Genomic DNA, 27,366 nt, shown 5'->3' with positions numbered 1-27,366 from the left:
CGGAAGGATGAGAGAGATTTTATTTCATTGAGGAGGGTGTGTTTTTCAAATACAACTCTTTTATCATATGATTTGATGCCACACATTCAAGACAAATTGATTGAGGAGAAGGTAAAATGAAGAACTGTCTTGAAGCTTAGACTTCAAAGTAACACTTATTTATTACACTTTCATATGAAATATTGCTTCATAGCAATCATGGGTTATACCAGACAGTAACTTAGATACATTAGGTAAAAAATTAATTATCTTCTTCATGTCTTCATGTACAAATGTTCTTCAGAAAGCTCTATTATCTAAGAGTCCCAGTGTAGTGTTGGTGTTCGAACACCACCCACATGGTACTATTTATGTTCAGTGATGTGGAGCTCTGTGACTGCTTCATAAGGTTGCTTCAGTGCCCTAAAACCTTCACAACACCTCTCTCCAAGATTTTATCCCCCTCACTGCAGGTGGGGTGATAGTTTAGTTGTATTATCACTGAACTGTTATTCCAAGGACCCAAGTTCGAATCCTGCCACAGCAGATGGTGGAATTTGAATTCAATAAAGAAAATCTGGAATTAAGAGTCTAATGATGACCATGAATTTATTGCCAATTGTCAGAAAAACCTATCTGGTTTACTAATGTCCTTTAATGAAGGAAACTGCCACCCTTACCCAATCTGTGACTCCAGACCCATAGCAATGTGATTGACTCTTTGTGTCCCCCTGGACAATTAGAGATGGGCAATAGATGCTGGCCTAACCAGTGATGCCTACATTCCATGAATGAATTCTAAAAAATCATCAACATTGATTAACAGTTACATCCATTCTCAATTACTTGGGTTACTTGTTTGTATAAAATTCACAGTACAGTTATTCCTCATCTCTCCTAACCCTCCCCAGGTCTTCATCTTGATTCATCCATCTCGATGGTTGGAATAGAAATGTTAGTGACAAAAAGTAGAAACACTTAGAAAAAAGTTGATAGAATTGCTCATCCTCTGCTGGCTTCCAACAGATCAGAATCAGTTGCTCTGATGGCATGCCTGGAATGGGATCTGGTACTTCATAGCACCCCACTGGTGATGCACAAGAGGTACTGATGTTTTGGAGTGGCACACTGCTGGAGATCTATTGGAGGTATGAGCATTTTGTGGCATTTAGCAGTTCATCAGATGTACTGGCACTTTTTGGTGCACAACTGGTTGACCACAAGGGTGTAAGAACCACTCTCATAGATAAACATGGGCAAATAGAAACAAGGTCTATCAGGAAATTTGGTAGGAAAAGCTGTTCCCATCATTTATTACTAATGTATAGCATATGGGTCACAATTAGCAATAAGTGTTTTGAGATCCTTGGCCATCAACCTATTGCTCAGTATTTGCATATATCTAAATGCCCTTGGTGACTCTTCTGAAGAATGACACCCTGCAAGTAACAGGGAATTCCAACAAATCTTTGACAATAATGAAGCATTGCTGTTCAACTAAGTCTCTGTGACACAGTCTGTGAACTGAGCTCCAGGCTATCATTGGGTGCAAGCTTACAGTCAACAATGGACTGTGATCCTGCTTTAGTTCCTCTCTGATGTTGTTAAGGTTATTTGGTGAGGCTGGCCAAGACAGCGCTGTTTCTGAGTGTGAGAGAGTACAACAGACCCAGAAGCACTCATATATGAATAAATCAACCATGAGTCTTGAAATAGACTGAGCCCTGATGAGAATCTGTAAAGTCTGAACTGTTGTAAATGAAACATTTTTGCTTACTCTTTTTCAACAAGAAAGGAGACTAAAAATCTATTAACAACCTCAATCATGATTTTAGGACCCAGAAAGCATTCCAAAATTTTTTCACAGGCCCATGTAACTGCCAAAACTTCTTTACTACTCTCTAGTTGTCATCTTATTGTATCCAGTGTTGACTGAAGTTCTGAGGAAGGAACCCAAAACGTTAACTGATTTCTCACCAGAGATATTACCAGACCTGCTGAGCTTTTCCAGCAATTTCTGTTTTAGTTTCTGATTTCCAGCATCAGCAGTTCTTTTGGTTTTTATTCTGTTGACTAAAGTTGTTGAATCTTTATTGCTTTAAAGACTTATTACAGTAATAAAACTAAAAGCTGTTAAACAGCAGAAACATTTAAATGCTGTTTTCAGTATAAAGTTCAGGTTTCCTTTAACAATTATGGGGTCATCATAAAGATTAATGAAGATATTCCTTTCCCAAGATGGCTGAATGATTTCTAAAGGATCTATGGGCAGAAACTTTCTTAAAATGGTTTCACACAACACTTCAATAATTTTTTTGGACTGTAACAAAGATATTTACAGTGAAGTTGTTCCCCCAATGTTTTCCTGCATTGCACTGATTTTGACATCACATGGTCAGATTCACAAATATTTTCTTTACCTGATATTTAATGAATAAAATTGATAAAGTATTTTAGCTGCTAAGTAATTAAATTTATAGTTCAAATGATCAACATAATAAAGATTTCATTAACTTCACTGTTAGGGCTTTGGTACTGCAAATTTCAATAACAATTTTTTATACCTGATTTCTTTTTCTTCCTTTTCAATCAGAATTAAGATTGTGCCTGAATTTTAACAACTGCTGTTATTTTTACAATTGAGCAAATATTTCAGAGATTTGTTAACTCACTTTTAGAAGTCTTAACTCTGTACCCTAGGACAATTTTTCACAGTGTCACAGCATTTTTTGATCCCCTCCCTTAAGGTATCTAATTTGCTTTGGGTGCCTTTTCAATTGGCCACTCTTATTGCAATCATTCCATCTGGATTAATTCCCTTAGATGCTTATGGCTTTAACTGTTCTTACTGTTTTATTTTTAAGAGACTTGTTTCACCAATTACTGGCTAGAAAAGGCTTTCTGAGACTTCTAGTGTTGTTGTGGTCTTTTTGGAGATTTTTCCTCTGTGACTCTTCCTGTTATCAGCTACTCTGAAAGTTACACCAATGATTTCTTGAAAAATTATTTCTTTTGAATTCTTCTCTTCACTAGACAATCTCAGGTCTGTTCCTTGATTTTCACTGTTGTCATGACTTTCCACACAATGAATCACATTATTGCCATCAAGATTTGTTGTGTTTTAATGTCATATTATAGAAGTTTACGCTCAAGAAGGTGGGTCGAGAAGACAAAGTCAAGAACTAACTTCAGGTTTAGACTTCAAATTGATACTATTTATTATACTTTCGTATGAAATATGGCTGTACATGTTAGCCTGTGACATAAAGTTACAAGAGGTAAGGAGTCTCTAAAGAGTCTCTAAAGTCAGAGTCTCTAAAGTTCTTATGTCCAAAGATTCCAGTCTAGTGTTATAACTCCATCAATATTGTGCTATTTATGCTTAATGGTGTGGAGCTCCATGACACCTTCACAAAGTTGTAACAAGATCCTGAAGCCCTTAAACAACAGCGCATCTAATGGGGGAGGGTATATTGTATTGTCTTATTGAGTAATACCAGAGATTTTATGATAGTAAATGGTTGTTCTGGGGTGTACTTGAGCTCATAGAATTTTAAATTGTTTGGGTTTTTGTTTTACATGGGGTATCCTCTATCAGTATCTCGTCTGTGGATTCTTCCTCATTCCTGGAACCTGCCCATTTTTCCATCAGTTTTCACTTCTGTAACCAAGGGCTTTACCACCTTTCACAGCTTCAGGAACCCAGACACAAAGATAACACTGACACTTACAGCTCTATCTAGTTACTATAAGTGAAGTCTTACAGGCTTCTTGTTTACAGGAGGAAAAGCATTCTAACACAGCTGTGGGACTAAACTACTTGGAAACTAAATATCACAGACAGGTGTAAGTTATTGTCAGTTGTGGCTGAGTTACACCCATCTGTGAGTCAGAAGGTTCTGGATTCAATTCTCACTCCAGAGATTTGAGCAAGGAGGTTGACACATTGCCATTTGTAGGTGCGTATGATTTATGAAATCATATGTGCACATTACATTTCAGAACGCACTTCCTTGGCTGTTAAGGTGCTTTTCATTGCCTTGGGATCATGGAAGTTGGTATATAAATGCAAGTAATACTTTCTGAGGGAAATATTCTGCTTCCTGTGAACTGGAAATTATAAATTCATTGATGAAGAAAGTATACCAAGGTCCACAGTGACACTGACCCTTGTATTGTATACAGGACTCTTACAGTAAGATCCTGAGTGTTTTGGTGAATAGGAACACACCGTGCTGTCAAATCAAATAGTTTGGAGTTAAGCTAAAAGAGAACAGACAGACAACATAATATTCAGCTTGGACCAAAACTTGATTTAAGCAAAATAATCAAGCATTTGAAAATTACTGAATCTTTTTCAGAACATGAAATGAATCTTGAAAGAGTGTAAGGTGAACATGTCACATCATTATTACACCACAATGACCTCCATGATGATCCCTCCTTCTCAATTTAAACCCTTGCCTGAAGAGAAGGTAAAGTGAAGACTGTCTTGAGACAATGGCCATATCGTTCCCGAATTCCTGACACTGGGAATGGTTACAGAGAACTGGAGAACTGCAAATGATACATCCTTGTTCAAAAAACAGTACAAAGGTAAGACCAGCAACTAAAGGCCAATTAGTTTAATTCTGGTGGTGGGGAAACTTCTGGAAAGAATTGTTCAAGGCAGATTTATTGATCACCTGGACAACTGTGGAATAATTAAAGCCAAAATGAATTTATTAACCTGGGGAGGCAGTGGCATAGTGGGTAACGTCTTTGGACTAGTAATCTAAAAACCCAGGCTACAGCCCTCAGGACATCGGTTCAAATCCCACCACAGCAGATGGCGAAATATGAATTCAATAAAACACTGGAATTTAAAGCTGGCCAAATGATGACCATGCCACCATTGTTGATTGTTGTAAAAAACCTTTCTGGTTCATTACTGCCCTTTAGGAAAGCAACTCGACCATCCATATCTGGTCTGACCTACATGTGACTCCAGACTGACAGCAATGTGATTGACTTTCAAATGCCTTCTGGGCAATGCAGAATGGACAATAAATACTGACCCAGCCAGCGATGTCTACATTCCATGAACAAATAAAAATAAATTCAGGGTAATTTGTATTTAACAAACAGGGAGGGTTGACAAGAGAAATATTGCAGATATGGACTTCAAAATGATGTCTATTAAAGTGCTACACCCAACAAACATGTGAGCAAACATATAGCACAAGAAATAAAAGGGACAGAATGTTTACAAAATTGGCTGCGTGACAGGAAACAGAGAGTAATAATTAACAGATGTTTTTCAGTCTGAGGCAATGTTTTTCGTGGAATTGCCCAGCACTCAGGGTTAGGAATCCTTGCCTTTCCTGACCTTACCAAATGATGCACAGGATGCAAATTCCAAATTTGCAAATGATACAAAACGGAAAGAGTTTGTCTCCCAAGAGGGATCACTGATATTTCAGGAGGTCTTACAAATGTATGAAGGTTTTTTGAGAGGACTCACACTGACAGGATTTCTCTGTTGTGAGTGAGTGTGATGCAAGACAAAGCAATAGTCTGACTGTATGAAAGCCTTTTCACAACCTCACACCTGGATGGTTTCATTCCTGGATAAACTGAAAGGTGTTCAGGAGGCATGAAAACTTCAGGAAATGTTTGTTGGAAATATTACTTCTGAATTACTTCTCTGTGTGGATTCTCTGATGAACTAGGAGTGTCGAAAAGTGTCTGAAGGCTTTGTCACACATCTCACATGTAAATGGCTTCTCCCCTGTATGGATGCGCTGATGGTCACGGAGGGTTGATGACCGCGAGAATGATTTGTCACACAATTGGCATCTGAACGGTTTCTCCCCTGTGTGAATGCGCTGGTGTGCACGGAGATTTGTTAGCTGCGAGAATGATTTGTTGCAGACTTCACATGTGAATGGTTTCTCCCCAGTGTGAATGCGTCGATGTTGCATGAGGGTCGATGACTGTGTGAAGGCTCGTTCACACACCTCACACTTAAATGGTTTCTCCCCTGTGTGAATCCTCTGGTGTGTCAGGAGATGGGAATACTGGGTGAAAGCCATCTCACAAACCTCACACCGAAAGGGTTTCTCTTCTGTATGTATGCTCTGGTGAATGAGGAGCCTTGTCGATATTGCAAAAGCTTTGTCACACACCTCACACTTGAAGGGTTTCTCCCCAGTGTGCACTGTCTGATGTCGCATGAGGTTTGATGACAGCGTGAAGGCTTTATGACACACCTTGCAGATGAACAGCTTCTCCCCACTGTGAGTATGTTGGTGTGCACGGAGGATTGATGACCGTGAGAATGATTTATCACATACCTCACACGTGAATGGTTTCTCCCCTGTGTGAATGCGTTGATGTTTGCGGAGGGTCGCTGACTCTGAGAAGGATTTGCTGCACACCTCACAGGTGAATGGTTTCTCCCCAGTGTGAATACGTTGGTGTACACGAAAGTGTGATGACCGTGAGAATGATTTGTCACACACCTCACACGTGAATGGTTTCTCCCCTGTATGAATGCGTCGGTGTTGCATGAGCGTTGATGGATGTGAAAAGGCTCGGTCACACACCTCACACTTGAATGGTTTCTTCTCCATGTAGTTGTTTAGCTCTGTTACCACAGATGGATCTTGCATGTTGACAAATCTCAATGACCTGCTGAGCTCTCCCCATACACCTCACACTTAAACAGCCTCTCTCCTGTAGGATTGAGTCAGTGAGTCACAAGGCTTGATGAATAGTTGAAGCTCTCACCACACTTGGACTGTATTCATTCTTCTTCCCAGCCTCACCCTGACTGATCACCCACAGCCGAACCTTCAGAAAGGCTGGTTCTGATGGAAGGCTCCACACCACTGACCAGTTTCAGATCTGATGATGTGTCAAAGCTCCCCTGACCCGACTGATTTCCAGATGATGGTTTCACTGCCCAACCTTCTCTGTGTTGAGCAATGCTGTGAAAGGACTGGATGTCTTCCCACAGCTGTGCAGTTGTTCCTTGGGTGATGGTCAGGATCTTTAGTCAAGATTAGAGTGGTGCTGGAAAATCACAGCAGGTCAGGTAGCATCCGAGGAGCAGGAAAATCGACATTTCGGGCAGGAATGAATCTGGAAGGATCTGTAGTGTCTATCTTCTCTGTATTCTCTAGTGTAGAATGGTGCAATCCTTCTGTAAAAAAGGAAAAGGAAAGTATGATTTCCTTCAGCTATCCATGGTTCTTTGAAGAGGCTGACTCCTCTTGTTGTTCTTTCACTTCCAGCCTGTGGATAGTCTTTGTGTGGAGAAGGGGGAGTGTTATGTGTGGCTTACTCACTGTAAAGGTATATGGGGACACACACACACAAAAACCTGTGCTTATGAGAGGTGGAGACAAAGAAGCAAATCTTCAATAGTCATATAAACAGTAAAGAGTAGATAAAGAAGTAGGCACAATCAAAGACCAAATAAGAAGATGTACAGATGGAGAAATGGGGCATCGTTGAGGGGTTAAATGAATCTTTTGCATCTGGCTTTACAAGAGCATGCTGCCCAGGCCATGGTGACAGAGGAAGAAACTCTGTTACTAGAAGAGTTCAGATTGAATGAAGTACTAGTCTTGGATAGATTGTAGGCATTAAGGACCCCAGGACTAGGTGAGAATCATCCAAGGATTTGAAGGCATTAAGGATAGAATGTGAGGATGCAGTGGCAGTATTCTTTCAGGCTTCCCCAGACTCCTGCAAGGTGCATAGGATTCGAAGATTGCAAACATTGTGGTCTTGTTCAAAACAATGCTGTTAGGCTAACCTGGACAATTACAAACCTGTTAGTTTAGGTTGGATAATGGGGAAACTTCTCGAAATAATTATTTGGTTTAGAATCAGTAGTTACATTGAGAAAGGTTGGTTGATTAGGAAGAGGCAGCATGGATTTCTAAAGGGGAAATCACATTTAACTAATGTGCGGGGGTTTTTTGAAGAGTTAACAGAAAGGCTTGATGAGCGGAATGCTGTTAATGTGGTATACATGGATTTCCAGAAGATAGTTGATACAGTTACACACAATACACTTGTGAGGGAAGTTACCGGTCATAGTATAAGAGGGACAGTGGCAACACAGATACAAAATCAGTTGAGTGATTGAAATCAGAAAGTAATGGTCAATTGATATTTTTGAGCTTTTGTAAGGTTTGTAATGGAGTTTTTTTTGGGGGGTGGTCAGTATTGAAACTCTCACTTTTCTTGATGTAAATTACTGAACTGAATCTTGGTGTGCTGGGGATAATTTCTGAGTTTGCAGATGACACTAAACTTGGAAGAATTCTAAATTGTTGAGCTCCAAATTGTGTAAAACTCCAAAAGGACATTGACAAGTTGATGCTGTGGTTGGATAGCTGGCAGATGAGGTACAATGCAGAGAAGTGTGAGGTGATGCACTTTGGTCAGAAGAACACTGAAAGATAATATAAAATAGGGTGCAACATTCTAAAGGGTTGAGGAGCAGAAGGACCTTGATGTACCTGTACACAGATCATTGAAGGTGGCAGGACAGGTGGAGACAGCAGTAAATAAATCACACAGTGTTCCTGGCTTCATTTACAGGGACATAGAGTACAACAGCAGAGAGGTAATGTTGAACTTGTACCTGACACTTGTTAGACCTCAGCTGGAGTATTGTGTACAATTGTGGGCACCACATGATAGGAAAGATTTGAATACATTGGAGAGAGTGCAAAAGCAGTTCTCAAGAATGGTTCCAGTTATGAGGATAGATTGTAGAGGTTGGCACTGTTACCCTTGGAATGAAGAATTCTGAGAGCGGATTTGATTGATGGATTCAAAATAATGAGCAAGCTGGATACAATAAGTAGGGAAAGCTATGTCTGCTTGTAAGAAAACAAGAATGAGAGGTCATCAGTTTAAAGTGAAGGACAAATAAGCAAGAGTGCTGTGAGAACAAAGTCATTTTCAGACAAGATGGTGTGAGGTATGGATACGTTGCCTGGAAATATGGTGGAGATTGGTTCTGTTAGAGCATTCAAGAGGGCGTTGGATTATTTTGGATGGTAATGCTGTGCAGGGGTAAGGGGGAAATACAGGAGATTGGTGTTAGATAATTGAGCCAGTGCAGGCACAAATGGCCTCCTTCCGCACCATCGTACATCTGTGATAAATTGCTTGGGCTGATATGGCTTGCTCTCCCATCTTCACTATAATTCTTTGGAAGGCCCTACACACATGCAAGGGAGAGAATCTCAGATCCCCTGACCTATTCACTGACTTGCTGCTTCTTAAATGCCAACACTTGCCAACTCAGAGCCTCTTCCAATGAGCTACGACTAGTCTAATCATCTGAACCCCTAGTTGAGTCCAGCTTCAAGCGCTCATCAGCTCACCTTCTGACTCGTGTATTCCCTTCCTTTTGTCCTCCACAAACTCATTGCCTAGCCCAATGTCCCGGCTCAGCCTGAATGAAGGTGATTGAGCCGATCAGCAGCAAATGCAAGAGAATTTCCCTCGCTGGAGAAACATCTTCTTGTAATCTCGACATTTATTTCCCTGCATTTAAAACAACAGCCATTGTGGGAAAGGACCCCATGGTAGTCCACGTGGTATTTTACTGACTACCTGGTGGAGAAACGTTCGATCATAGAAGATCATAGAATCCTACAGTGTGGAAATAGGCCATTCAGCCCAACCAGTCCACACCGACCCTCCGAAGAGCATCCCCACCCAAACTCACCCCTCTACCCTAACCCCGTAAGCCTGCATTTCCCATGGCTAACCGACCTAGCCTGCACATTCCTGAACACTATTGGCAATTTAGTTTGGCCAATCCACCTAACCTGCACATCTTTGGACTGTGGGAGGAAAGTGAAGCACCCGGAGGAAACCCCCAGAGACAACTCCACACAGACAGTCGCCTGAGTCTGGAATTGAACCCAGGTCCCTGATGCTGTGAGGCAGCAGTGCTAACCACTGAGCTACCTGCCACTCAAAAACTGCTACAAAACATTCATCCTGATGTTCTCTGAGAAGGGAACACTCGAGGGAGTGTCAGTATTGACAGTCAGTTCCAAAATTCTCTGAAAATTTAGAGAAATTTAGAGAGGCAAGTTTTAACAGTCAGTCAAAATTACAATTCAGTAAAACAGGGAGAAACCAATCCTTTGGAAACTAAGATAGATGTTGGACTGGTTTCCATTCTGCAGATAGCAGGACAAACAGTACAATTGTGGAGTGTTTAGTCTTGAAATGGGTGCCTATCTTTTCTATCATTTAGTATACTTGCTACCTTGTCAGGATTGCTGAGGCAATTAGTTCTAATATGAAACGTTTTCATGTGATTCCTGAAAGATTTCCGAAATTCTCATCTCTTAAAGGTTATCATCATCTATGTAACAACAACTCAACCAACACCATTTAAAAATATATTATCTCATCACTCCCATCATACAACATGACCACATTTTAAAACTTGTCCGGCAAGTATATTTGGACAAATGGTGCTTGTGAAAGGTTCTATATCAATTCAAGTTCTCCTCTTGCCCAAAAACAAAGCACCCCAAATGCTGAATATCAGATTAAAACAAAACGTGCCAGAGACATTCAGCAGGTGTCGTAGCATCTATACGGAAGAGAGTCATCAGGATCAAAACGCTGAATCAGTTTCTCTCTCCACAGATAATAATCTTGCCTGAGGACAATAGAGATGGGGGGTGAGGGGTGGGGGTACTTGAGGTTGGGGAGTGAGAAATCTTTAAGAGATTTGAAAAGACAGACAACACCAAAATCCCAAAACACAGACAGTCCACAGGATAACAACCTGCTCCCAACACACACAGAACTCAACATTAGAAAAAATCAGTAAGATTCCTGAGACACTCTGCACCTCCCAGATAATGACACCTCACCTTCTCCTATTCAGGAATGAGCCAACAACAAAACGCAGCCTGGAAATCAGAGGGAAATGCTTCCAATAAACACACTCAATATCCAACACACAGCTCCAGTCACACAGTTCAGCACAAAGCACCGAGTAAACAGCTCTCTCAGCTGGATCTTCTCACACAGCATAAGGGACATTTCCACCCCTGACTGCCCACAGGATAGTCAGACTGTCTGAAGATTGGTGTGGATATTATGGGATACAATTTGTATAAAAGCTGCTCCTTCACTCACCATCTCCTCACTTGGTTTTCAGTCCCTATAGGAAGTGAACCAGCTCTGGAAGAGGAAGAGGAGACAATGGGCAGAGTGGGTGGGCTCTCTGATTGACGTCTCTCACAGTCAATCCAAATATTTCTGGAGCAACATGAGTTTCCTGAAACTTGGGAAACTGACCGGGGAAATGGAGGTGACTTTGAGCAGCAGATCAGGTGGAGATTTAAACTTGTCACTGTCCCATCTGAATAAAACCTCACTTATTGCAGCTGCTGTCTCAGTTCCCCTGGTAAATGTTTGACAGAGATTTCTAGTGTGGGAATAGCAATCTTTATCTTCAGAGGATTTCAAACTGACAGCATCAGTGTGGGATGTGTAACCTCGGGTGTGTTTGAAGCAGATCAGAACTCTGCAGTGATCGCATCAGCACACGTACAGGAACGGGACAGAAAAGGAATGAATGGGAAGAGGAGCTGGGCCTCTGGAAAATGCTGATCTTGGAGAAGCTTTGAGAGGAAGTAGGAATGAAAGCAAAAAATAGATACAAGTTCATAATTAGGGAAGTGCAGCATAAATGTCGGTGTGTTCAGGAGGGCTAGTCGGAGAATGTGGGAAGTGGCGGATGAATAATGTCAGTCTTATTTCTGAAAGGGAAAGAGGAGACAGACTTATCAGAGATGGACATCGGAGGGGGTGATTCAGGAAGGATGTGGTAGAGAGAATCAGTAAAGAGACTGGAAGAGGCAACTGCTTGGGGAATGGGTATTTCTTGGGGAATAGCTCTGGGCCTGAGCGGATGAATTTGTCCATGAATTGACTCTGATTTGGGGAGTAAGACGATAATCAGAGAGAGACAGTCCTTGGGGAATGACTTGGGACTAAATCTGTCACTCAGGAGATTGATCAACTCTGAGGGAAGATAATGAGGGATGTTGCATTTGATGTGGGAGAGGAGTCACTGGTGCAGGTAAGGGGGAGGTGAGGGCTGCTCACTGACCAAAGGAAGAGCTACCCACATTCCAACTGACCTCCGGTGAGCCTTTGAGCTGAAATATTTACTCTGTTTCTCTCTGCAGGTGCTGCATGACCTGCTGAGGAGTTCCATCTTTTATCTGAATTTTTAAAGCACTATCATGACTGAATTCGGAGAAATGAACTGATTCTTTTTCTTGTGCCATTCTTCTATATTCACATTCCTCCACAACAGTCTGAACTGAAAATGGGGGTGATATTGCTAATGATATAGGTATCAGATAGTATTTATCTCAGGATCAAGCAGAAATCAGCTAGTTCCTTCAGTATCAAGAGAAGAACTTGTTCATCGCAAACAAAACATATTCAAAGGAAGGTCTAAAGCCTATTAGCTAAAGAATTGGACATTGCAAATATCTATAACTGTCCTTACACACACAAACCTCCCGACCTGGAAAAGCTGAAACTCTGCTGAGTGTTACTTTAAAAGTGCTTTGATTCAGCAACTTTTAAATTTAGATAAAATAATTATTCATAGCTTCATGAAATCGGTGTTAAGTGAAGTCACTTTGGCACAGGGATTTCAAAGTGAATCAGGTTTGATTACCTCAGTTCTTTTTATCTGGAACATTGGTGGTAGAATTCTTGGATGCACCAATGAAGACGTGTACTTCATGATGGAAAGATGTTCCAGTGCTTCTAGCTCAGGAGGTTTAACAAAAGGTGTTTCAGAGAAAGGAAGAAAAGCATTCAAATCTGTGTCCTGCCCACAAACTGGGTCATGTGATCTCTCTCTGATCATGTTTCAGACTCTACCTCTCCATCCAAAACAGTTCGTTCATTGCAAATGCAACGCTACTGCTGTTGCCAGTATCTTTTTCATGGCAAAGTTTCCTTTTCAAAAACATTCAATGTCTAGATACACCTGACTATTGCAAACTCCCAATTCTCAATATCCTCCCTTTTCATTATGGAGATCAGAACTGTGTGCAGCACTCCACATGTGATCTAACCAAGGTTTGGTACAAGTTCAACAAAACTTCCCTGCTTTTTAACTCTGTCCCTTGGAAACTTGGCCCCAGTGATTTTTTTTTAATTGCCTTATTAACTTGTGGATACATTTTTCAAATTAATAAGGCTAAAGTTATTACATTTTACTAGACATATGCTTAATGTTGAACAGCCATTACTTGTATGTATTATTGAGGTGTTCTTAAGAAAGTCTTTCAGTTGGCATCTCTTTAATTGTCAATACTGTAATGTAGGTTAAAGAAAAACACAGGACTGACCTGACAGGAGGATAAATTTTGCACGGTTGGATTCCAGTGAGTTCAGCATGAGCAGTAAACAGAAGAAAAGACTATGATGCCCAATTAGCAAGAAGAATGATCTGAAAGCAGATCTCTAATGGAAAGGCAAGGTTATTGTGGGGATGCTAGGGGGCACTGTTTGTTCCCTTTGGTCAACGTGAATAAGTATTTGGTTTGAAGCTGTTGCCTGTGTTGACACAGATGCATATATTGGTCTGGGTGTTACAAAACCTGTCCATAATAGAAGGTATGTGGATAAAAAATTGAGGAACATGATAGGAGTCCTTCTCCAGGGAATATCATTTTGACATGTTGCTATGTATTATTGTGAACACTGGCAAATATAAATCTGATGATCAATTTCACCAAAACAGATAAAATGGTCATGATCATAGAATTCCGACAGTGTGGAAGCAGGCCATTTGGCCCACTGAGTCCGTACCAACTCTCTGAAAAGCATCCCATCCAAACCCACCCCATCCCTCTAACCCTAGCAAATCTACCTAGCCTGCACATCCATTGACACTGTGAGCAATTCAGCATGGCCAATCCACCCTAACCTGCACACCTTTTGGACTGTGGGAGGAAACCAGAACAGCTGGAAGAAACCCACACAGACAGGGGGAGAATGTGCAAGTTCCACACATACAGTTCCAAGGCTGGAATTCAACCTAGGTCCCTGGCGCAGTGAAGCAGCAGTGCTAACCACTGAGGCACAAACCTCCCACTCTCCCCCACATATAGTTTGTGAGAGCTTGATATGTACCATTGGTTGCTGTGTTTACTACAAAGCACCAAATATCACTTTTCTTTTAAAAGTGTGTAATTGGCTGTAAATAGCTTTTTGATTCCTTAAAATTTGATATCTCAATGCAGACATTTTATTCTTTGGGAAATGCATGCTTCCTGTGAATTGGGAGTTATGAAGCCATTGATGGGGAAAGTAGGGGTCTGGTTGAGGAGTAGGTAATGCTCCTGCCTCTGAGTCAGCAGCTCTAAGTTCAAGTCCCATTCCAGGACTTGATGGCCACAGTCTGTGTTCATAATATGGACAAAAAAGACCCACCCTCCCTTCCTGGTTCCCTCCCCTGCCACCGCAGGAATTGCAAAACTTGCGCCCACACCTCCTCCCTCACCTCCATCCAAGGTCGTAAAGGAGCCTTCCACATCCATCAAAATTTTACCTGCTCATCCACCAATATCATTTATTGTATCCCGATGCGGTCTTCTCTACATTGGGGAGACTGGATGCCTCCTAGCAGAGCGCTTTAGGGAACATCTCCGGGACGCCCGCACCAATCAACCACACCGCCCTGTGGCCCAACATTTAAATTCCCACTCCCACTCAGCCGAGGACATGCAGGTCCTGGGCCTCTTCCACCGCCGCTCCCTCACCACCCGACCCCTGGAGGAAGAACGCCTCATCTTCTGCCTCGGAACACTTCAACCCTAGGGCATCAATGTGGATTTCACCAGTTTCCTCATTTTCCCCTTCCCCACCTCACCCCATCTCCAAACTTCCAGCTCAGCACTATCCCCATGACTTGTCCTACCTGCCTATCTTCCTTCCCACCTATCCACTCCACCCTCCTCTCCGACCTATCACCTTCATCCCACCCCCATTCACCTATTGTACTCTTTGCTACCTTCCCCCACCCTCCTCTCTGACCTATCACCTCCATCCCCACCCTTACTCACCTATTGTACTCTGTGCTACTTTCTCCCCACCCCCACCCTCCTCTCATTTATCTCTCCACTCTGCAGGCACTCTGCCTGTATTCCTTATGAAGGGCTTTTGCCCGAAACGTCAATTTTCCCACTCCTCGGATGCTGCCTGACCTGCTGTGCTTTTCCAGCACCACTATAATCTAGACTCTGGTTTCCAGCATCTGTAGCCCTTGTTTTTACCTAAAAAAGTTGATTTTCCTAGTGTAAATCCTTCCAATCACTTACAGGAAAATCGGCGGTCAGCTGTCCTTGATGCAGAGCTTAAGCTATTTCCTCTTGTTCCAGGAAATGTCACCTTGGAAAGGGATATCAGCACATGCTCTGTCTGCCTCATGCACCACGGGAGGTGGGCAGGGAACTGAAGAATGTGATGGTGGAAGTACCCCAGCCTACAGTGACACTGACCGATATATTGAGTACAGCAGTTGTTCCTAACTTTTTCAGTGAAACAGCACGATTCAATAAGATAAACAATTCCACAGCACATCCACTGTTGTCAACTGAATTGATTGAAATGGCAAAAAAGAGGCGGAATCAGCCATTCGGCTTTGCCAGCAAGGGGCCTTTCCAGCTTGCTCTGCCATTCAAAATGATCATGGCTGGTCACCCTACTCACTCCTCAGTTCCAGCTTTTACCTTATTATCTTGATTCTTTTAGCCCTAAAAACTGTATCGCACTTGTTCTTGAAAACGTTCAATGGTTCGACCTCAACCTCTTTCTGTGGTAGAGAATTCCACAGGCTCAGCACTGTCTGGGTGAAGAAATTTCTCTTTATCTCAGTCCGAAATAGCCTGTGTCATACACTTAGACTGTGACATCTGATTCTAGACTCCCAGTCATTGGAAACATCCTTCCTGCATTTACTTTGTCTTGTCCTGTTAGAATTTCATAGGTTTCTATGAGAACCCCCTCATTCTTGTCAACTCTAGTGAATAACTTAGCCCTAACTGATCCAATCTCTCTTCATACATTAGTCCTACCATGTGAGGAATCAGTCTGATAAACCTTTATGGGACTCCCTCCTTCGCCAGAACATCTCTCCTCAGGTCAGGAGACCAAAACTACACACAATACTACAGGAGTGATCTTACCAAACCCTGCATAATTACAGGAAGACATTCCTGCTCCTGTACTCCAATTGTCTTCACTATGAAGGCCAACATACCATTTGCCTTATTCACTTTCTACTGCGCCTGCAGACTTACATTCAGTGACTGCGACACAGATTTTGCTGCATCTTCCCCTTTCTCAAACTATCTCTCATAAATATCATATTTACTTGTAAGTATTTGCAGTTACAGCCTTACTGGAGAGATTTGCAAGATAGTGCAAAGGTGGAGGTAAGGTTACCACAGTATTACCAGATCTAGGGCTGTTCTTCCATTAGGGAGAAGGATGACTGGTGGTGGTGTAATCTGAGGGTCACCACACCTCAGGCAAGAGGAGCATTGAAGAAGGAGAGTCCTTCATGTAACTTCAGTTGGTGCAGTAATTGAACCTCATGATATTGGCTTCACTCACCTGTCATCAAGGAGGAGAAAGTGAGGACTGCAGATGCTGGAGATCAGAACTGAAAATGTGTTGCTGGAAAAGCACAGCAGGTCAGGCAGCATCCAAGGAACAGGAGAATCGACGTTTCGGGCATAAGCCCTTCTTCAGGAAAGGCTGAAGAAGGGCTTATGCCCGAAACGTCGATTCTCCTGTTCCTTGGATGCTGCCTGACCTGCTGCGCTTTTCCAGCAACACATTTTCACCTGTCATCAAGCCAACTTACCCCCAACATAGTGCTCACAACAAACTAAAGAAGGATCAAATATGTTAACATTGCAAATCCACCAGAAAAAATACACCATCTTCACTGTGAGTACAAGCACATTTTCAAATTCTGCTCAACTCAGCTAATTCTAATTGCTCATGAACAATGGATCAAGCAAAATGGCGAGTAAATTGTAATTTACTGGGTTAACGGGAAGCCTGAGCCTGCCAGTGTGCACAGGGTCTGGGGTGGAATCCTTTTTTCACTGACAAGCAGTCCCTCCTGTTGGTTTTCATGTATGATTAGATTGGATTGTTTCGATTCCCTACAGTATGGAAACAGACCATTTGGCTCAACAAGTTTGCACCGATCCTCCGAAGAGTAACCCACCCAGACCCATTCTCCTACCTTATATTTACCACTGACTAATGTGTCTAATACATTAATTGCCTATGGGCAATTTAGCATGGCCAACTCACCTCCACATCTTTGGATTGTAGAAGGAAACCGGAGCACCCGGAGGAAACCCACACAGACACGGGAAGTATATGCAAACTCCACACAGACAGTCGCCCGAGGGTGGAATCGAACCTAGGTCCCTGGCACTGTGAGGCAGCAGTGCTAACCACTGAGCCACTGCCTATGTTGAAAATGCCAGCTTGCAGAGTTATGCTGTCGCAAACAGCACGAGAACAGCATTAGCATATTCAGAAATCCTTGGATATTCAGTCAGTGAAAAGGCATACAAAGACATGTCTCCAAACTTCAGCTTCATTGTACGGTACATTCAAAGCTCTGCATTTTCCTCTTTTTCTTTTAGCATCAGCTTTTGTGATAAATTAGAAGACATTGAACTAAATGGATCATACACCCAGCCATAGCCTTTCACATTTGCTGCAGGGAAGTAGAATTTGAGCTTTGTTTGCAGTTCTTTGAGGTGTGTGAATATTGAAGCTATGCATCTTGACAGCTGTGTCTGCTGCTAATGATGCTGAAAGGAACATTTTGAGTGATTTCTATTCACCCTGTCCATGCCTCTCATAATCTTATACACCTTTATCAACCTTCTCTGTTCTCAAGAAAACCATACCAGTTATCCTGCCTCGCTTCAAAGCTGAAAAGCTCCATCCCAGGCAACATCCCATCATCCCAAAGAGAAGATGCTAGAAAATCTGAAAGGTCTGAAAATGGATAAGTTGCCTGAACCAGATGGACTTTACCCTAGAGTTCTGAGGAGATAGTGGAGGCTTTAGTCGTGATCTTTCAGGTATCACTGGAAACAGGGAGGGTCCCAGAGGACGGGAAAATCGAAAATGTAATCCCCTTGTTTAAGAAAGGAGCAAGGCAAAAGACGGAAATGATAGGCCGATTAGCCTAATCTCAGTCATTGATATGATTTTGGAGTCCATTGTGAAGGATGAGATTTCTGAATACTTGGAAGTACATGGTAAATAGGGCAAAGTCAGCATGGTTTCATCAAGGGGAGGTCATGCCTGACAAATCTGTTAAAATTCTTTGAGGAGGTAACAAGGAGTTAGATCTAGGAGAACCAATGGATGTTATCTATCTGCCTTCCAGAAGGCCTTTGATAAGGTGTTGCACAAGAGGCTGCTGAGTAAGATAAGGGCCCAGGTTGTTTGAGGAAAGGTACTAGCATGGATACAAAATTGGCTGTCTGGCAGAAGGCAGAGAATGGGATAAAAGGGTCCTTCTCAGGATGGAAGCCAATGACTAGTAGTGTTTCACAAGGGTCAGTGTTGGGACCATAACGTTTCACTTAATACATTAATGATCTAGATGAAGGAACTAAGGGCATTCTGGCTAAATTTGCAGATGATACAAAGATAGGTAGAGGGGCAGGTTGTACTGAGGGGGCAGGGAGGTTGCAAAAAGATTTAGACAGGTTAAAAGAGTGGCCAAAGAAGTGGCAGATGAAATATAACATGGGAAAGTGTGAGATCATTTACTTTGATAGGAAGAGTAGAGGCATGGACTATTTTCTAAATGGGGAGAAAAGTCAGAAATTTGAAGTGCAAAGAGATTTGGGAGGCCTAGTCCAGATATCTCTCAAGGTAAATTTGCAGGTTGAATTGGTAGGTCAAAAGGCAAAAACAATGTCATTGATAATCTCGAGAGGACTAGAATATAAAAGCAAGGATGTACTTCTGAGGCTCTGTAAGGCTGTGGTCAGACCACATTTGGTGTATTGTGAGCAATTTTGGGTCCCAAGCCTCAGGAAAACTGTTGTGGCTCTGGAGCAGGTCCACAGGAGGTTCACGAGAATGATTCCATAACATATGAGGTACACTTGAGGACTCTGGGACTAGACTCAATGGAGTTTAGAAGGATGAGGGAGGATTTGATTGAAACTTTCTAAATACTGAATGGCCTGGACAGAGTGGACATTGGGAAGATGTTTCCATTGGCAGGAGAGACAAGGACCCGAGGGCACTGCCTGAGAGTAAAGGGAAGACCTTTAAGAACAGAGAGATGGAGAAACCTGTTCAGCCAGAGAGTGGTGAGTCTATGGAATTCATTGCCACAGAAGGCTGTGGAGGCCAGGTCACTGAGTATATTTAAAACAGAGATAGATAAGTTCTTGATTCCCAAGGGGATCAAAGGTTACGGGGAGAAAGCTGGAAAATGGGGTTGAGAAACCTATCAGCCATGATTGAATGGTGGAGCAGATTCGATGGGCTGAATGGCCTAATTTCTGCTCCTATATCTTATGATCTGTGGTCTTATGGAATCTCCTTACATCCTTTCTAGTGTATCACATTCTTTATATAGTGCGACCAGAACAATACTCCAGCCTAACAAAAGTTCTGTACAGCTGAAACACAACCTTCTTGCTCTTATAAACCACACCACAATTGAAAAAGGCAAGTGTCCTGTTTGCTTTCTTAACTAAACTATTCATTTGTCCTGCCACCTTTAGGGATCTATGAAAAAGCACCTCAAAATCCCTCTGTTCCTTTGAGCTTCCCAATGTCCTGCCATTCATTGAGTATTAACTTGTCTTATTCCCTCTTCCAAAGTGCGTCACTTCACATTTATCAGAGTTAAATTCAACTGCGACAGTGTGGTGCTGGAAAAGCACAGCAGATCAGGCAGCATCCGAACAGTAGGAGAATCAACGTTTCAAGCATAAGCCCTTCATCAGGAAGCCGTTCCTGATGAAGGGCTTATGTCCGAAACGTCAATTCTCCTGCTGCTCGGATGCTGCCTGATCTGCTGTGCTTTTCCAGCACCACATTCTCAACTCTGATCTCCAGCATCTGCAGTCCTCACTTTCTCCTAGTTAACTTGAACTGCCACTGATCTGCCCATCTGACGAAATTAATTTATATCTTCCTGGACCTGACACCTTCCTCCTCACATTAGCCACCCGGCCAATCTTTATGTTATCCACAAATTTACTTGTCAAGCCTTCTGCATTCTCATCTACTTCTTAATGAATATCATTCACAATAAGAGACCAAGTACTGATCCCTGTGGTGCACCACTGTACACCGGGCTCCGGTCACACATCAGCCTTCCAACATCACCCTGTTTTCTGTCATGAAGCCTATTTTGGATCCATCTTGCCAAGATGTCCTGGATCGCATCAGTTTTCCACGTGGAACCTTGTCAAAGGTCTTGCTGAAATCCATATAAAATACCCTCCAAACACTTGGAACCTCCTTGAAAAGTTCCATGAGATTTGTTTGACATGACCTCTCTCTGACAAAGTCATGCTGACTATCCCTGATCAAACCTCGCTTCTCTAAATGGAGATTAATTTTCTCCTTCACTACTTTCTCCAATAGTTTGCTGATGTTAGATTCACTTGTCTACAGAACCCTGGTCTATCTCTACCACTCTTCTTGTAAGGTGGAACCACAATAGCTGTGCTCCAGTCCTCCACTCCCCTGTGGTTACTGGAGATTTAAAAATTTGGGTCAAGGCTCTTGTAATTTCCTCCCTCATTTCCCACAGCAGCCTGGGATACAACTCTTCCGGATCTGGGGATTTTTCCAGTTTCAAATCCACCAATCCCTGCAATACCTCCCCATTTCTTATCATCAGTCTCCAAAAGACCTTCACAGCCCATTTTCTCGAATTCTGTACTGTACTTTCATCTTCCTTCTCCAAGTAAAGTCAGACTTGAAGTATTCATTTAACACTCTACCAATGTCCTCCAGCTTATTGCACAGATGTCTCACCAACTTGACTGAGTTTTTTGAAGAAGCGACAAAGAAGATTGATGAAGGCAGATCAGTGCACATTGTCTATATGGACTTCAGCAAGGCATTCGACAAGGTTCCGCATGATAGACTGGTTAGCAAGGTTAAATCATGAGAAATACAGGGAGAGCTATCCACTTGGATGCAAAATTGGCTTTAAGGTAGGAGACAGAGGCGGAGGGTTCCTTTTCAGGCTGGAGACTTGTGCCACAAGGTTAGTGCTGGGTCCACTGCCTTTTGTCATTTATATAAATAATTTGTATGTGAATATAAGAGGCATTGTTAGTAAGTTTGCAGATGACACCAAAATTGGAGGTGTAGTGGACAGTGAAGAAGGTTACCTCAGAGTATAACAGGATCTTGATCAGATGGGCCAATGGGCTGAGGAGTGGCAGATAAAGTTTAATTTAGATAAATGTGAGGTGCTGCATTTTGGAAAGGCAAATCAGGGCAGGACTTATACACTTAATGGTAAGGCCCTGGGAAGTGTTGCCAAAGAAAGAGACCTTGGAGTGCAGGTTCATAGCTCCTTGAAAGTGGAATCAGAGGTAGACAGGGTAGTGAAGAAGGTGTTTGGTATGTTGCCTTTATTGGTCAGAGAATTGAGTACAGGAATTGGGAGGTCATGTTGCGGCTGTACAGGAGATTGGTTAGGCCACTTTTGGAAAATCGTGTGCAGTTCTGGTCTCCCTCATATAGGAAAGATGTTGTGAAACTTGGAGCGTTGGAGGCTGAGGGGTGACCTTATAGAGGGTTAAAAAATCATGAAGGGAATGGATAGGGTGAATAGCTAAGGTCTTCTCCCCAAGGTAGGGGAATCCAGAACTAGAGGGCATAGTTTTAAGGTGAGGGGGGAAAGATATAAAAGAAACCTAAGGAGCAACGTTTTCACACAGAGGGTGGTACGTGTATGGAATGAGCTGCCAGAGGAAGTGGTGGAGACGGGTACAATTCCCACATTTAAAAGGCATCTGGATGGGTACATGAATAGGAAGGGTTTAGAGGGATATGGGCCGGGTGCTGGCAAATGGGACTACATCAGTTTAGCGTATCTTGTCAGCATGAACAAGTTAGTCCGAAGGTTCTGGTTCCATGCTGTACATTTTTATGACTCTATGGTCCTAATAGATCTGTTCCCCTTAATAAATTTGTAGAATTTTTTTTCATTCATTCACAGGACAAGGGCTTCGCTGGCTAGGCTAGCATTTATTGCTCAGAGGTAATTAGATAAGGGTTAACTCGTTAAGAAACCACCACATGCTGTGGGGCTAGAGTCAACTGTAGGCCAGACCAGGTAAGAATGGTGGTTTCCTTCCCTAAAGGACATGAGTCAACCAGATAGGTTTTTTTTCCGGCAATGGATTCACGGTCATCAATAGACTCTTAATTCCAGATTTTTAATGAATTCAAATTCCACCATCTGCCCGTGGTGGGATTCAAATCCGAGCGCCCAGGATGTGACTTAGGTCTCGGGATTAACATTCCAGCAATAATACCACTCGGCCATCCCGTCCCATTAATACCTCAGATACTTCCTAACCTTGCCTTCCAACATTTTTTCATGCCATCTTTTTGTTCTCCTAATTGCTTTCCTGAATTCCTCCCTGCACATCCTACCCTCCTCTAGGGATTTTGATATTTTGCACCATCTTTTCATATTAGATTAGATTAGATTACTTACAGTGTGGAAACAGGCCCCTCGGCCCAACAAGTCCACACCGACCCGCCGAAGCGCAACCCACCCATACATTTACCCCTTACCTAACACTACGGGCAATTTAGCATGGCCAATTCACCTGACCGGCACATCTTTGGACTGTGGGAGGAAACCGGAGTACCCGGAGGAAACCCACGCAGACACGGGGAGAATGTGCAAACTCCACACAGTCAGTCACCTGAGGCGGGAATTGAACCTGGGTCTCTGGCGCTGAGAGGCAGCAGTGCTAACCACTGTGATATTGTTGATCTCTTTTGCAGGTCAGTTCCTCAGAACACACCTATAATTTTTTTTCCATGGTTAAGGTTTTGGTACTGGTATGAGGCTTCTTGGAATTTGCTACAAGCTCAGATAACAGATTACTAGCCAGGTTACATAGTTAGTCAGACATTGGGTCTGCTTGATGTTTTGTTCTCTCAAACTCTTGATATCCTAAATGTGTTTGTTTATAAGAGATGGATGGACTACCCAGTCAATAATCTGTGAGCTGAGCTTGTAGCAAAATTTGGGACCGTTACTGTAGGATCCTGAGTATTTCAGTGAATAGGAATACACAATGCTGATAAATTGGTTAAACTGGATTAAGCTAAAAATAAACTTCTTGTGAATTATAAGTTAAAACAGAAGATCAATACAACAACATACAAACAATAACATATTTATCTTTAACTTTGAATCAACAAAAGTAACAAAGTGTTTGAAAATGATTTAAGATATTTCGCAGAACACGAAATGAGCTAATGAACATATCACACAGCTATGACATTGAGGTGTGATGGACTGAAGAAATTCAGGTCTGTAGATTCATTCCCTATTCCTTCTCCATACTCAGGACAGTGGTCCTTCCAGACAAGAGAGAACATACATTCCCATAGTATTAGTCAAACACCCGTCAGCTGAAGAAAATCTGTCTATAATTCACATCACCAACTAAAGCAGGGTTGATTCTACCATGTACTTGAAATCTGGATTACCTTATAAAAGAATCTCAGAGAAAAATTTCACATTTTCTCATTCCCAACTCTCTGCCCTTTGTCCCTCCACTCACCACAAAACTTTCGAATCACTCAACCTAGTTTAACCACTCCCTCATATTTGCCTTCTACACCCTTATTGTCAAAGCTACCTTTAGTCTCTCTTTACCTGTCCATTCTCCTGCTTCTCAATCCAGAGGGTGAAGGTTTGAGTGTATCTTGTTCACAACTGGTTAACCCATCCATCACCAGAATTGACTGACCACATCAATCAACAGTAGTTCTGCTGTCAAAACCAGTCCTGAAGAAGGGTTATACCCGAAATGTTGACTTCTCCACCTTCTGTTGCTGCCTGGCTTGCTGTGGTCTTCCAGCCTCCTGCTTGTCTACTTTATTCCAGGACCATCCTAAAGAGAAAAGGTAAGCCACAACTTTTCGCCTGAACCAACTGTCCTTATGGAAGTTATGTTCCTGTTCTACAGAGCTCTATTTAGACTATATCTGGAGAACTATGTTCAGTACTAGGTATCGTACCTCAGGAAGGATATATTGGCCTTGGAAGGAGTGCAGCATGAATTCACTGGAATTTTCCTGAGGCTAAAAGAGTTAAACTATGAGGACATGTTGCACAGACTAAGCTTGTATTACCTTTAATGTAGAAAATTAAGGAGTAATCTAATTTAAGTGTTTAAGCTGATTGAATGAGTTGATTGAGATGTTTGAGAGAAATGTTTCTTCTGGTGGGGGAGTCTACAACAAGGGGTTATTATGATCTCAGCTGATGGGCATGTCAGATCCCAGAGTGAAAGCTGGCTTCAGTGATCGTAAGTTTAATTTTTTGCAATTTGATTACCATGCTGGTCAGTCATATTCACTTGAGGCTGTCAATGAACTTTTAACAAAAGAACATAAGGTTATCACATAAAAGAAAAGGAAACATAACTCTCTCTTTATCTAGTTTGAAGAGCAGGAGTAAGGTTCAAACCTGTTTCCCTGTGATATCCTTTACACTCAACCTCAGTGAAGTATGACTTCCATCTTAACTTTTTAAATTCTTATTCAACTGACATTGTAATACATGTTTCCTTGGACTTGCTGTCCATTCACCAGATATTATTTCCTCCAGTACTGGCTCTTCCCAAGAAACAAAGCCACCAGCTAACTCACTGACGTTTCCTCACTGAACTTTCAGGAACTGCTGAACAGTGTAAAGCAGCTCGGATTGCCTGGAGCCTTCTTTCCAGCTCTGATTGCCTGGAGACTGCATCAAACTGAGCACCATCCTTTTGCTGGTATAAATGGTTTGTTTTCAACTGATACCAGATTGTGGCACCTGGCCATTTGTTTTTCTGTTGTTAAAGTTCAACTTTGTAAACACTTTCACAATTAACTCCCCATGTAGCTTGGCTGATCATTTTGCTTAAGTCAAGAAAATGAGATTTTAAACTCACTTTTGAAAAACGACTTTCTGACCTCTTTAAATATAAACAAATCACCTTCACTGACTAAAACCAAAAACCTACTTCCTTCAACTTTAGAATCCAAATGATAAGATATCATAATCTTTTATCACAGCAGTTAAGCATTAAAATTAGAGTATGGCTGTTCAGGATGATATCAGCAAAGACCTCTTCACAAAAAGGGGAGGGGAAAACTGGAACTCTGTTTCCACAAAATCTGTTGAAGCTGGGGGTCAATTTGAAATGTCAAAACTGAGATCACGAGATTTATTGTTAGGCAAGGGAAGGGATTAAAGGGTTACACAGACAAGGCAGGTAGATAAAGTTAAGGATTAGCCAAAATCGAATAGTGTAACAGACTCATGAGATTACACCATTCTTACATTTCTCAGATTCAAATCAACTGCTCTCTCCACTCTCATCTCCAATGATGATTTGTGTAGCTCGGCTACCAATCCCATAATCCTCTCCACCACAAAAACTTCTCAGTTTTGCCTGTGTGCCAGGAGATACACTGTCTGACCTCACACCTAAATGGTTTCTCTACAATGTGAGTGTCTTGACGATTTCCAAGCATTGATGAGAGGGTGAAAGTTTTGTTACACAGCCTGCACTTAAATAGTTTCTCCCATATGCCTGATGATTGTGTGAATCACTGTTAGATTTGGAGATGCCGGTGTTGGATTGGGGTGTACAAAGTTAAAAATCACACAACACCAGGTTATAGTCTAACAGGTTTAATTGGAAGCACTAGCTTTCGGAATGCTGCTCCTTCATCGGGGGTTGTGATTAAGGAGCAGCGCTCCGAAAGCTAGTGCTTCCAATTAACCCTGTTGGACTATAACCTGGTGTTGTGTGATTTTTAATTTTGTAAACCCATGTTAGATAACTTACATGTGTTTTTTTTCCTCCGATGTTATGTTGTACAACACATATACATTGTTAATCAGGAGATCATATTGAGCCTGTGGTTCCCTCCTCACTGCTTTGAATGCTGTGCCTTGTCCTCTTCTAATCTGAGGATACACATCCCACGTTGATGTCCTCAGTTTGAAAGCCTCTGAAGATGAAGAATACTATTCCCACACGAGAAATCTCTGTCAAACATTTACCAGGGGAACTGAGACAGCAGCTGCAATAAGTGAGGTTTTATTCAGATGGGACAATGACAAGTTTAAATCCCCACCTGATCTGCTGCTCAAAGTCACCTCCATTTCCTCGGTCAGTTTCCCAAGTTTCAGAAAACTCATGTTGCTCCAGAAATATGTGGATTGACTGTGAGAGACGTCAATCAGAGAGCCCACCCACTCTGCACATTGTCTCCTCTTCCTCTTCCAGAGCTGGTTCACTTCCTATAGGGACTGAAAACCAAGTGAGGAGATGGTGAGTGAAGGAGCAGCTTTTATACAAATTGTATCCCATAATATCCACACCAATCTTCAGGCAGTCTGACTATCCTGTGGGCAGTCAGGGGTGGAAATGTCCCTTATGCTGTGTGAGAAGATCCAGCTGAGAGAGCTGTTTACTCAGTGCTTTGTGCTGAACTGTGTGACTGGAGCTGTGTGTTGGATATTGAGTGTGTTTATTGGAAGCATTTCCCTCTGATTTCCAGGCTGAGTTTTGTTGATGGATCATTCCTGAATATGAGAAGGTGAGGTGTCGTTTTCTAAGATGTGCAGAGTGTCAGAGGATTCTTCCTGATTTGCTATTGTTCAGATCTTTCTGTTTGTGTTGGGAGCCGGTTATTACCCTGTGGACTGATTTATTCATGTCATTCAAGAGAATATTGTCTTGTAGGAGCAGCAGTGCTGAGGGAGTCTTGCCTTGTTGCTAAATTCAGTGCACAGGAATAAGAATTGGCCATTTGGTGTGTAAGGCACGTTGCACCATGCTGAGAGAGAGAACTCTGTGGGAAGCGAGAGAAGTGATTGCTGGGCCTCTTGCTGAGATATTTCTATCATCGATAGTCACAGGTGAGGTGCCGGAAGACTGGAGGTTGGCAAACATGGTGCCACTGTTTAAAAAGGGCGGTAAAGACAAGCCAGGGAACTATAGACCGGTGAGCCTGACCTCGGTGGTGGGC

The 27,366-nt window shown here is 42.3% G+C and overlaps 1 protein-coding gene across 1 annotated transcript; it reads right to left on the bottom strand.

Moving 5' to 3' along the window:
- Positions 1 to 9: 9 nt before the first annotated feature.
- Positions 10 to 26,487, bottom strand: LOC148141012 (uncharacterized). The gene is made up of 2 exons (XM_087978756.1): positions 26,470 to 26,487; positions 10 to 7,165 (listed from the first exon to the last, which is right to left on the bottom strand). The coding sequence occupies exon 2, from the start codon at positions 6,630 to 6,632 to the stop codon at positions 5,658 to 5,660; it is 975 nt and encodes a 324-aa protein (XP_087834882.1). The 5' UTR covers positions 6,633 to 7,165; positions 26,470 to 26,487; the 3' UTR covers positions 10 to 5,657.
- Between the last annotated feature and the right edge of the window lie 879 nt (positions 26,488 to 27,366).

Source organism: Chiloscyllium plagiosum, unplaced genomic scaffold (assembly GCF_037043375.1).
Source record: "Chiloscyllium plagiosum isolate Xiang-an unplaced genomic scaffold, Cpla_swu_hap1 HiC_scaffold_35, whole genome shotgun sequence".
In the NCBI taxonomy this organism is placed as follows: domain Eukaryota; kingdom Metazoa; phylum Chordata; class Chondrichthyes; order Orectolobiformes; family Hemiscylliidae; genus Chiloscyllium; species Chiloscyllium plagiosum.
The sequence above is the reverse complement of the archived record's forward strand: the minus strand, read 5'-3'. Positions and strand labels throughout refer to the sequence as shown.